This window comes from Panthera pardus, unplaced genomic scaffold (genome assembly GCF_024362965.1).
Source record: "Panthera pardus isolate Hobbes unplaced genomic scaffold, ASM2436296v1 HiC_scaffold_27, whole genome shotgun sequence".
Lineage (NCBI taxonomy): Eukaryota > Metazoa > Chordata > Mammalia > Carnivora > Felidae > Panthera > Panthera pardus.
The window spans coordinates 83,110,593-83,122,923 of NW_026526843.1; the positions used below are offsets into that span (position 1 = coordinate 83,110,593).

Here is a 12,331-nt window from a genome sequence, read left to right on the forward strand (position 1 = left end):
TTAAGAAAAATCTGGGGGCACCTGGGTGGCCCAGCCGGTTGAGAGACCAACTTTGGCTAAGGTCATGATCTCACGGCTCATGAGTTTGAGCCCCACATTGGGCTCTGTGCTGACAGCTCAGAGCCTGGTGCCTGTTTCATATTCTGGGTCTCCCTCTCTCTCTCTGCCCCTCTCCTGCTCATGCTATCTCTCTCTGTCTCTCAAAAATAAACAAACATTAAAAAAAGAAAAAGAAAAATCTGAGGCCTGGGGCACCTGGGTGGCTCAGTGGGTTAAGTGTCCGACTTTGGCTCAGATCATGATCTCATGGTTTGTGGGTTTGAGCCCCACATCGGGCTCTGTGCTGACAGCCTGGAGCCTGCTTTGGATTCTGTGTCTCCCTCTCTCTTTGCCCGCACCCCCCCCCCCAACTTGCATTCTGTCTCCCTCTCTCTCAAAAGTGAATAAACATTAAAAAAAAAAAGAAAGAAAAATCTGAGGCCTTACGCTCTATGTCAGACCAAACTTCCTGAGGTCCTGGCACCAAATGCTACTTATGTGGCCAGTTGGGACACTGGAAACGAGACTGCCCTCAGAAGGGACAACAGAAGTCAAAGCCCTGTAAGCCATGCCCCTTGTGTGGAGATAATCACTGGAGGTCTGAATGCCCTCGGGGACCTCTATCTGCAAGGGCTCAGATAACCAGTGTCCCTGAAAGGGACTGATGGGTTCTGGGACTGTTCAAGGTGGCTTCGGGAGCCAACTGTCTATTGGAAGCCCAGACCCTTGGGTAACTCTGGAAAACTCAGGTAACTAAAAAGCTGGTTCGTTTCCTTCTTGATACCGGAGCCACCTTTTCTGTCTTCCTTTCCACTCCAGGCCAACTATACAGACACAGTATACTGATTAGAGTCATTTCCAGAACACTTATGTCTAAATTTTTCTCTCAGCCCCTGGGCTGCATACGGCGAAAACTAACTTTCTCTCATTCTTTCTTGATAATGCCAGAGAGCCTTACTCCCTTGCTAGGAAGGGACATTATAACTGAATTAGCGACTATAGTGCTACTAACTCCAGGACAGAAAATCGTGTGAGTTTGGGGGAATTACTGGATATTGTAGGCTGTGGATACCAGGGTTCAGGAAAATAGCTCACCTGCTCTATCCATTATTAAAGGAGACTCAATCCCACCTACTCTCCCAAGGAAATGAACTGGGGCTGACTCCCAGATACTGTCTCCAGCCCTCGGGATGGTTACAAACAGAGCCAGGCAATTACTAATACCGAGCTCCCAGAGCTGGAAGAGCATTAAAGCACTGCATCAGGCCTTTCATTTAGGGAGGGATAAAACTTATCAAATGGCCCAAAGGATGTTTACTGGGAAAAATTTGTCAAGGACAGTTCGGCAAGTAGTAGCGGCCTGTGAAGTCTGTCCTAGAAGCAATCTTCTCAACCACAGACTTGCTCTCCCAGGCAATCAAGGACCTGGAGGCTATCCAGGGAAGACTGACAATTAGATTTCACTCACATGCCAAGGTCAAAAAGGTCCCAACATCTGTTGGTACGGGTTGATACTTTTACTAATTGAGTAGAGACCTTCCCCTGCAAGACAGAAAAGGTGCAAGACGTAATAAAAGCTGTGCTTTATAAAACAAATTTTTAGGCTGGGTTCAGTTTACCTACAAATTTGCAAAGTAATAATGGTAAATGGCTGTCTTGGCTCTTTCTCCGGTAGGACTCCCGGCTTTTGGAAAAGTTTTACACTGCAAAATAGAGCAAACTGTCTGCTTGCTCAGCAGAACACCAAATGACACCTCACAAGCATTAGATGCTTTAAATCAAGAATGAAATGAAGTTAGGGCCAGACTCTTGGAAAATCGAGCCACCACGGATTACTTACTGCTCCTCCATCGCCTGGGTGGTGAGAGATTCCCTGACATGTGTTGTTTCAATATGACCAATAATTCCCGTAATCTCACAGCTGATAGATGACATTTGGACACAATTAGGCAAAGTTAGGGTCTCTCCTGGATTGTTTGACCGGTTTGGGAACTGGGGACATCTTAGAGATGTCATCTTGGTGGTCAGTGTAATCTTTAGTTTGTGTTTTCCTCTTTGTGTCTGCCATTGTTTGTGCCACCTCCTGCCTGCCAGCCTTCCTGTAGATCCACACCGTGGGCCACCCGACATCCCCTTGAGTAGACTCTGACTGCTGTACCCCCACACTGTCCCTTGTCAGCTTGAAGAAGCCAGAGCAGTCATCATCCCTGTTCTCTAATGGCAGTTAGGGACCCTATTCCAGGGGGGAGAAACGAGTAGGGAAAGGGTTACATTGGTACTTACTACCATTAAAATAAGAGCTTGGTTAGGGGTGCCTGGGTGGCTCAGTCAGTTAAGCGTCCAACTTTGGCTCAGGTCATGAGTCCACCATTTGTGAGTTCGAGCCCTGCGTTGGGCTCTGTGCTGACAGCTCAGAGCCTGGAGCCTGTTTCGGATCTTGTGTTTCCCTTTCTGTCCTTCCCCTGCTTGTACTGTCTCTCTCAAAAAAATGAATGTTAAATTTTTTTTTTTTTAAAAAGTCAGAGTTTGGTTAGTGTTGCTGAGCTGTTGGGGGAAAGGAGGAGGGATGAGAAATAAGTTTAAGCTAGAACCTGAATGAAAAGGAGCCAGATACACACAGCTCTGGAGGCTGAATGTGCAGATAAGGCCGGTGAAGCTGGTGAATGACTGACTCAGAGAGGAGGCAGAAATCACTTCACAGGACTAGAAATGGGGTCCCTATGCTCTTAAGATCTCAATTCCATTTACTTGGTGAAGGATTTGGGGCCAGATCATGGGCTTGGGAGAGACTGGACCCTGGGTTTAGGGTACCTCAGTCCTCGGCAATATAGGTGAATAGTCCCAGGCCTTGCTTCTTCTTGTTTGTTCTGTTAATACACTGAACTACATCTCATTGCTTTTCAAAATGTCAAGGCACCCCAGCCAGGTTTTGGGGACAGCCTGAACTTACCAGGCTCTGACCACATCCATCTTCTGTAACTGTCACAACCACCCCAATGAGAAAGGTGTGACATTTAGCGCCACTTTGAAGATGAGGGAAGTGCACCCTGGAGGGGTTTACCACCTGTGGTCACAGAAGTTGAAGACATGAGAACTAGCATTTGGACTCAGGCAAGAAGTCGAACTGGACTAATTTTCTTATCCTGGATACTGGAGACCACCAACCCCTGGTAACCAGCCGGCAGTGTTGACGGAGTGCTCCATTCTTCTCCTTTCTCTGTACATCCTCAACAGCAAGTCTCAAGTCCATTTCTACTCCTGTCTCTTTGACCTCCTGCGCTGGTAGGTCCACACTGAAACCCACAATAGCTCCTAGCTGCTCTCAGGCTTCCTCTGCAACTTTGCCTCTTGTTGTTCTTCCTCTGTCAGGTTAGGTTCCAGCCACTGTCTTTCTTGCACATCCTTCGAAAACTGCTCAAACTGTAAAATTGCTACGTCCCTTCTATTACCTGTCACACTTAACAAATGCTAACATTTATTGACCACATCTAACTACCACTGTTCTAGGTGCTTCCTGTATCTTAACTCATTTAATGGGCTACCTTTATTATCTCCATTTTATAGGCCAGGAGAGAGTTTTTTTTAAGTTGATTCATTTATTATTTCTGAGAGAGAGAAAGCAATCACAAGCAGGGGATGGGCAGACAGAGACAAAGAATCCAAAGCAGGCTCCAGGCTCTGAGCTGCTGGCACAAAGCCCGATGTGGGACTCGAACTCACAAACTGCGAGATCATGCCCTGAGCCGAAGTCGGACGCTTAACCGACTGAGCCCCCCAGGTGCCACGAGGCAAGGAGAGAGGTTTTAAGAGTTCATCGGTATGGGGCGCCTGGGGGGCTCAGTTGGTTAAGCAACTGACTTCGGCTCAGGGCATGATCTCACGGTTGGTGGGTTCGAGCCTCACATCGGGCTCTGTGCTGACAGCTCAGAGCTTGGATCCTTCTTCAGATTCCGTGTCTCCCTCTCTCTCTGCCCCTCCCCTGCTCACGCTCTGTGTCTGTCTCTCAATAATGAAAAATAAACGTTAAAAAAAAAGAGTTCGTGGGTATGGAGGTTGGAAGGCAGGACCTCTAGAGCTGGGCAAAAAGGTAGTGCTTCTGACTGGAAAAGCCACAGAGGTCCTGAGATCTGTGATTGAGGGCGGGGAACAGGATGGGGTTCTAGGGCCAGTATCTGGAAAATAACAATGTCAGATGCGAAGAAAAGGAAGCTAGTGGGGAGAAAGGGAGGGGGGAGAGAAGAAGGGGGATAGAAAGAGAGAGACACAGAGAATATATCCCAAGCAGGCTCTGCACTGACAGTGTAAACGCAGGGCTCAATCTCACAAACCGACTTGTGCGCTCTCTCCCTCTGAAAGTAAATAAATAAACTTAAAAAAAAAGATACCATACAGTAGGAAACACCAGGAACTCTGCACATTTCATTCACTCAACCCTTCTTCCACTACATGGACCAATGGGAAGACTGGACTCCAATGAAGAAAAATATACCTCTTATTATGGATTACAATCATAAAGGTTAAAATAGAGACTGCAAATTGTGGGTTCAGATGACTATTAAGAACTTAAAAAAGTAAAGGAAATTTCCAAAGAGTTTTACTTAAAGAAAGCTTAAGGGTGCCTGGGTGGCTCAGTTGGTTCAGCGTCCAACTTCAGCTCAGGTCATGCTCTCCTAGTTCGTGGGTTTGAGCCCCATGTCGGGCTCTGTGTCAACAGCTCAGAGCCTGGAGTCTCCCTTTCTCTCTGCCCCTCCCCTGCTCATGCTCTCTCTCTCGCTCCCAAAGATAAAATAAAAACATTTAAAAAAATAAAAAATACAACATTTAAAGGTTAAAAAATTTAACTCAACACTGTACCAAGAATGTTTACACAGAACACCATGGACTGTTTTTAACAATTTAGAAGCCTTAACTTTCTTTGTGCATTCATTGTATGTGAAGACCATGCAATAGAATCTAGGGTAGCTGTCCATAATCAAACTTTTCTGCAGTGTATTGTATGCATATTCACGCTAACTGGAAAAAATAAAGGTTATCAAAAGCTCTGGGGCACCTGGCTGGCTCAGTCAGAAGAGCATGCGACTCGTGACCTTGGAGTTGTGAATTTGAGCCCCACATTGGGTGTAGAGATTACTTAAAAAATAAACTTAAAAAAGAAAAAGATTACGGGGTGCCTGGGTGGCTCGGTCAGTGGGGCATCTGATTCGGCTCAAGTCATGATCTCATGGTTCCTAAGTTCGAGCCCCACATCGGGCTCTCTTCTGTCAGCACAGAACCCACTTCAGATCCTCTTTCCCCCCTCTCTGCCCTTCCCCTGCGAGTTCTCTCTCAAAATAAATAAACTTGTTAAAAAAAAAAAAAAGATTAAGAAAAGCTGCAAGTCAGGTCTTGTACCAAATTTGAAAAAAACCCCAAAACCAAAAAACACCTGCTGCTTCTAGTTTCTCAGATCTTTGTGCACTCTGAATGATAAAGGATCACAGCCTTTAGGTTAGCCTGGGGAGGGATGATGGGGTGAAGATGGATCCTGGCAGGGACTGTAGGTTTTGTCCTGAGAAGCAGAGTGGTAGAACACTGGCTAGTGATCATTATCTAATATGTCTTTTTACGTCCCTGAAGTATTCACAGCAACTTACTTTGAAAAACCTTTTGGGGGTGCCTGGGCGGCTCAGTCGCTTAAGAGTCTGACCTCAGCTCAGGTCATGATGTTGTGGTTTGGGAGTACCAGCCCTGCATCAGGTTCTGTGCCGACAGCTCAGAGCCTGGAGCCTGCTTTGGATTCTGTCTCCTCTCTCTGCCCCTCCCTTACTTGCTTTCCCTCAAAAAAACAAACATTAAAAAATATTTTTTTAATTGAAAAGAAAAACCTTTTGAAAGTTTCCTACACCTGGGATGCCTGGGTAGCTCAGTTAGTTAAGCGTCCAACTCTTGGTTTTGGCTCAGGTCATGATCTCATGGTTTGTGATTTGAGCCCTGCATTGGGCTGACAGCTTGGAGCCTGCTTGGGATTCTCTCTCCCTCTCTGTCCCTCCCCTGCTCTCAAAATAAACAAACAAAAAATTTCCTACACCCCCAAACCCAGAGTGCATGGGGCATGGGTGTGGGTTTACTATCAGTAATTTGCCATGTTCTAAAAGTCCATGAAGTGGGCATTATCATTTCCCATTTTACACCTGTTGAGCCTGAGGCAGAGAAATTTAAACTGTGAAGCAAGATCTGAAAACAGTTTTTAGCCCACATGGAGTGGGAAGAGCAGGGCCTTGGATTTATTCTTGGAAGGGGTAAGGAGGCAGGGTGTCTAAAGTAGAGGTTTGAATCAAAATTTGGGGTATAGGCAAGATCCAAGGCTTGAAATATTTGCAAGCCAGGGACTTACTTGGCCTTCACGGGCCTTAGGACAGAGGTTTCCAAGGCACCTCTGCATGGGAGTTTCTGGTCTCCATGGTTCTTGAGGAACTTGCACACTAGAGAACACTAGGTAACTTCTGGTCAAACTGAAAGCAGAGGACTGACAGGTCTGCATCCCATTACCTGGGAACTTGGATTGGCAATTACAAAGAAAACAGGAGTCCTCTTAAGCCTTTTTCTTTAGAGCAAATAAACAGCAAGAGACTGGGCCTCCCTGGGCTTGATTACAAGGACCTTCTGTTTTAAGTCAACTCTACGCCCAATGTGGGGCTTTAACTCACAACCCCAAGGTTGAGTCACATGCTGTACAGACTGGAGCCAGCCAAGACACCCCTGTTAAGGTACCTTCTAACATCACAACAGGTCAGGTCAACCAAGTTTTTTAGGTCTAGGAAGCTATGGTCTTCATGGGCTTCACTTAGATCACTTTGTTGCAGGAACTTTGTGGTAGGTTATGGGATCCTGTCTTGGAACATGTCAAGGGTGAGGACGTTTTACTTCCTGACAGGCAGGGAGCAGAGGTACCCCCCTGCTGTAGCCTATCTACAAGGCAGTAGTGGTATTCTTCCTGCCAGCCTCCACTGCCTTAGCCCTCCAAAGACCCAGCACAGAATGTCTCCTCAAATACCCAATATCCAAGTGGTGGTGGTAGTCATGCCTTTACCTGGTCCTGGCTCAGTGGGCCAGACAGCTCTGAGAAGTTCTCCACCTGCTAAAGAAGATTCACAAGTGCTTGGGTGAAATGGTCCTTGAGGCCTGTCCCAACTAGCTGGGACCAGGAGGCTTCCACTACTGGGACTCTCACAATACAGGGACCCATAGTCACAGTCAGGGTGCTGTAACAATACCAGACTGGGTGGTTTATAAACTCAGTTCTGGAGGCTGAAGTCTGAGTTCAGGGTACCAGCTTGGTTTAGCTATGGTGAAAGCCCTCTTCTTGTATCCTCACATGGCTGAGAACAGAAGAGGGAAGGCACCACCCTTTATGACCGCACCTAATCTTAACCACCCAAGGGCCTCACCTCTGAATACCATCATATTGGGGAGGGGAGAATTTTAACATAGGACTTTTGAGGAAACACACAGTTCACTAACACACTCTGCATAAATGAGGGAATAAGGCCATTTATGATGTTCTGGAACCTACAATCTGGTGGTACTTGGCTATCAGCCAGGTGGAAGCCACAACTCATTGGAATCAGGACTGAGGAATGAAGACGAGCTAAGGTACAAAACCAGACCAGACTGGGGCACCTGGGTAGCTCAGTGGGTTAGGCATCAACTCTTGATTTTGGCTCAGGTTATGAACTCCAGATTCATGAGTTTGAGCCCTGTGTCCGCCTCTTCACTGACAGCAGAGCCTGCTTGGGATTCTCTCCCTCTTTGCCCACCCGTGCTCTCAAAATAAACTTTCAACATTTCAAAGAAACTGGAAATGCTGTTTATGCCAATGTTTAAATCCCATCTGATGCTTTAATTCTCAGAACAATCCTGTGATGGCACCCACCTGATGCTCAGAGAAACTAGGGAGATGCAAACCCAAGCAGTCTGATTCCCAAGCTGACAGTATTCAAAACAATGGGAAGAGGTCATCTCAGGGACCCACCCCCACACTTCATGTATATATACCCCAACCAAACTCGGAGACTCTTTTGGCAACCACTGCTTACCCCCCAACTAAATTTCTTCTTGAAAGCCTCCCCTCTTGATCTCCTATTTTAAGTTTGAAAACTAGGTTGAACAAAGAAAAAGCACTATCAGTATCAGTTTGTTTTCACATTTCAACTTTTTAATCAGCTCCGTGAAAGACATCCTAAATGCTAAGTGAAACACAACAGAGTATTTTTTCTTCCAGTATTAAAGAAAAGGACATTCACAAGTTCTAAGAAACTTCTGTGTATCAGGGTGGTGACCTTGAATAAAAACAAAACAAAAACCCCAAATCACCTCTAATCATGTTCTTGCAGCTGCATTTAGAAATTGCTTCCTAATCACGATAAACATTGTATACAGGTTTTTAAAATGTCCCTAAATGCACATCATTTGAAAAAAAAAGTGACCAAACATTTTTTGCCATAGCCCGTAATCCTGAGAGCCCAAACTAAAAAACTGGTAAAAAGAAAAATACCCAGACTCTACAAATGTCCCAGGATTTGTCTTTAAATGGGAGGAAAAACTTTAAAAGACATATGGAACTTTCTAAAAGGTCTTTGTAACAAGCTACCTTGGGAGCTCAATTCAAAAATAGAAGTTGATGTACTAAACAGATTTTTCAGTGCAGCTCCAAAAATCTTTATAAATACAGCCATTTGGAAGGATGATCCTGGATCAGAAGTTTTATTCCTTGTGTATCTGAGAACAGTAAGAAGGGGGAGAATTGTAATGTTGGGAAGGCACAGACAAACATGCTCACCTCCCAGGGTTGACAAGGAGTGCTGAAGGCTGGACAACAGCAATACCGCTTCATCTCCTCCATGCCCAGCAAGTGTAGATTATAGGGGAGACAGGTTTTTAGACACACCCCACCCCCAGCAGACTAGCCTTGACAAGGCACCTGAGAACAAAGAGGCCTAGGAATGGTGTCAGGTGGGACAGGTGAAGAATGTGCAGGCAGAAGGGGAGTGAACGAACAGGACAGGGCTGGTGGACAGAGGTCTGCTCAGTGGCAACATATAAGCCTCACCTACATTAGGTGCACATGCCTCATCTCAGTTGTCATAATTGTCTCTGTAATTTCCTCCTGAGTAGCGGTCATAACCGCCCTGGCTTCTGGGAAAAAACACACGTCAGCATTAACAAGGATGTATTATATACACCTTTATATTAACAATCATACTTATTTACGTATCCTGTCATTTTTGACATATAACATGCGCTTCAGTGTGTAAAATGGGATATATTCAAGCACATGAATACTGTACAGAAATCACATAATTACGTGTAGGATACTTACAGCATAAATGCAATATATACAACTAACAAATGATACATGTTATGTACATTATGTCTACGCCATCTTACAATTAATGCACTATACAGAACCCAAAACGTGTTAAATTTCATATTTATACTTTCATTGCATTTTGTAGAAACAAATGCTAGTAACACTAAAATGGGCACGTATGAACTCTCAGGAAGCTGAGCTCTTAAGAAGGAAGCAGCGCCACCAGAGTACCCCAATCCCTTGGCTACCCACCTGCCACCATAGTCTCTGGACCTTCCATATCCATATCCATATCCATACCCATATCCTCCAGGTCGACTGTCGTATCTGCCACTCCCATAGCCCTGGTCCCCACCACCTACAGCAGATCAAGAAAAAATTAAAAGGCAGTTGTCCAGACAGAGGTCACTAACAAGTGGCTCCCTCCCATACCCAAACTTACCACTGCACCTACCTCTAGAGTAGCCGCGACCACGCCCATGGGCCCCAAAGGCACCCCCTCTAGCTCCCCTGGCCGACTTGCCCGCGTGATCCACACGGATCTGGCGACCATCCAGAGACTAGGTGTGGGGAGACACAAGGAGGATGGATTGGTGGTCAGACAGGACAGTGGTAAGGGAAGAATGGGTAGGGCAGGTGGGCAAAAGAGCCCAGAAACTCCTGCTGGGCACCAGGTTCTGGGTGCCATGTTCCAGAACAAGCTCCTTTGACCACAATGGCTTTATCAGGAGCTATAGAACCCCACAAAATGACCTGAATCCACCGTGTTCCCCCTGCTACTACTTACATCTTGACTGAACTCAGGCCGAGTTCTCCTCCCCACTCCTATAAGCTGCCCCACTATTAGGGCTAGACAGACACCTCTCTTGGTTTGAGACTTCAGAGTCCATCCCAGAAGACTCACGAGGTCCTCTCCGGGCCAGGCCCGCAGGTCTGCAGACTCTACTACCTAAGCCCAGGGCAGGTCAACCATCCACAGGTGGCTTCTCGGCCTCATGCAGGACCAGTCGTCGCCTCCCAGGCAGCCCGGCTCTGTCTGCCGCTGCCCTCCACCCCCTAGAACAGAAGGCAGTCACGCTCCTGTGAGTGGGCACTGCGGGGTTTGGTGGCCGCGCTGCCCCTAGCAGACACAGAAGGAAAAACAGAAAGAATGCTGGAAGTGGCAGATGGGGGCAGGGCCCCTATGCAGGCAGGAGGCCTCACCTCTCCATTCATGGCTCTCATGGCATCTGAGGCATGCTCTGGGTTGGTGAAGGTGATGAAACCAAAACCCCGGGATCGCTGAGTCTCCCGGTCTTTGACAACGACCACTGGGGGAAAGGAGAGAGAATGTGAGTAAAAAGAAATGAAAAGCGACAAAAGACCATCGGGTAGACAATGAACATCTCCCACCAATCCTCAATTGAAAACTATGGAATTCCTGTAAAACTACACCTTAGGCCTAGCAACAGGAAAAGCAAAATGTAAAAGCCTAGGGTCCTGATTTTTCTTATATTTCTTGAAATGCAAGGCTCCCAATACTTTCACAAATACCCACTCATCACGCATCTGGCTCATGTCTCACCTTCAGAAATAGGACCGAAGCTGCTGAAGTGGTCTTCCAGAGCCTGCTCATCGGTGTTGAAATTGAGCCCTCCCACGAAAAGCTTCCCTTCTTCAGAAGACATGGCAGTCAATTCGGGTACTACGGGGAATATGAAAAAAAGGTGGGAGACACCGTGGACATGGTAAGAAAAAAATTGAAAATAAGAAAGAACGGGGAAAAAAAAAGGGGCAATAAAAAGTAGACAGTAAACAAGAGGCAACTAAAGAGAGAACACGAGCAGAAAAGGCGGGAATCTGCGGTACTGGACCAGGCAAGCGGCCATTTGCGGGCCGCCTTCGCGCATGCCCAGACCACCCTCCACCACCACGCCCGTCATTTTGTCTCGTTGCGCAGGCCCACAACATCCCCGCGTTCCCTCAGTGCCCGCAGAACAAGATGGCGCCGGTCACGTGGGGGAAGAGGAACCCACAAACTTGACTGTCGCGCGGCCACTGCCGCCACAGATGTCGCCAACCCCTCCCAGCATTCCTCGCACTCGGATATAGCACACCAGCCTCCCACCAACAGCAAAGTTTCACTCCTGAGCACGGGACCCGCCCACTCGGGAGAAGCCCAAGCCTACGTGTCAGAAGCCGCTGCTCTCCCCACTCGTGCACCTCGCTCCTGGCCGGCACGGCGCACATCAGTGAGGCGAGGAGCAGCTAGCCCGCAAGACATGCACTGCTCACCTGCAAGTTAAGCACAAAGACCAGAAGGACAGCTACCGCCGCGGAGAAGAGAGACTGGGAAGACTACCGCGCGGGAAGACGCTTGATAAAGCCTACGTAGCGAGTACGTCACGGAACGTCCCTCGCGCGCACGAGCGTGCATGTTCATTGGCTGAAGCCAGCAAGGGCGGGGTAAAGGGGGGTGCGAAGGGTAAGGGGGCGTGGAAAGGGGTGGGAGGAAGGTACGGCAGAGCAAACGGACCAATATCCTCAGCCTCAGCACGCTTCCGGGCTTGGAGGCAACCTTCCTGTAATTGATGCGCCCCGCGGTCCACATCCCTTCACTGGCCCAGCGGTCTCCATCCCTTTTGCGCTCGGACCTTTCGCGTATACCCCTTTCCGTCCGTGACATCACCCTCGCTATCCTTGACCTGATTTTCCCCCTTGGTTCCGACGTGTCCCTCGCCATCTCAATCGTCTTCCTGAAGGGCCCTGACGACATAATTACCATCTTCAGATAACTTCCTTCACCTCTCAGTCCTCTCATATACCTGAAGGGCCCGATGTTTTATCCCTCACTGCCCCTGCCGTCCTAACCCTTCACAGTCCTTAACGTCAGACCCTGCGATTTCTCAGTGTCTAATCCTGATCCCCATTTTTACTTCTTTGTACCCAACAGCTAGCTGCTTG

General features: G+C 47.5%; 1 protein-coding gene across 4 annotated transcripts; it reads right to left on the bottom strand.

Annotated features, from left to right (window-relative positions):
• Positions 1 to 8,207: 8,207 nt before the first annotated feature.
• On the bottom strand, positions 8,208 to 11,794 carry RBM3 (RNA binding motif protein 3). 4 transcript variants are annotated; one of them, XM_019417392.2, is made up of 7 exons: positions 11,663 to 11,794; positions 10,953 to 11,072; positions 10,592 to 10,698; positions 9,843 to 9,948; positions 9,641 to 9,746; positions 9,132 to 9,210; positions 8,208 to 8,796 (listed from the first exon to the last, which is right to left on the bottom strand). In XM_019417392.2, the coding sequence occupies exons 2-6, from the start codon at positions 11,053 to 11,055 to the stop codon at positions 9,153 to 9,155; spliced, it is 480 nt and encodes a 159-aa protein (XP_019272937.1). In that variant the 5' UTR covers positions 11,056 to 11,072; positions 11,663 to 11,794; the 3' UTR covers positions 8,208 to 8,796; positions 9,132 to 9,152. The 4 variants fall into 4 exon arrangements, with proteins under 4 accessions (XP_019272937.1, XP_019272936.1, XP_019272933.1 ...); XM_019417391.2 differs by having other exon boundaries at positions 9,128 to 9,210; positions 11,663 to 11,793; XM_019417388.2 differs by having other exon boundaries at positions 9,132 to 9,213; positions 11,663 to 11,793.
• Between the last annotated feature and the right edge of the window lie 537 nt (positions 11,795 to 12,331).

Excerpts from the sequence above, each read along its gene's own strand:
- RBM3 (XM_019417388.2), bottom strand. The coding sequence starts at position 11,055 with ATGTCTTCTGAAGAAGGGAAGCTTTTCGTGGGAGGGCTCAATTTCAAC. Across the intron at positions 10,699-10,952 it reads CTTCGGTCCTATTTCTGAAG|TGGTCGTTGTCAAAGACCGG; the intron begins GTGAGACATGAG and ends CCTTTCCCCCAG. Across the intron at positions 9,747-9,842 it reads TGGTCGCGGCTACTCTAGAG|GTGGTGGGGACCAGGGCTAT; the intron begins GTAGGTGCAGTG and ends GATCTGCTGTAG.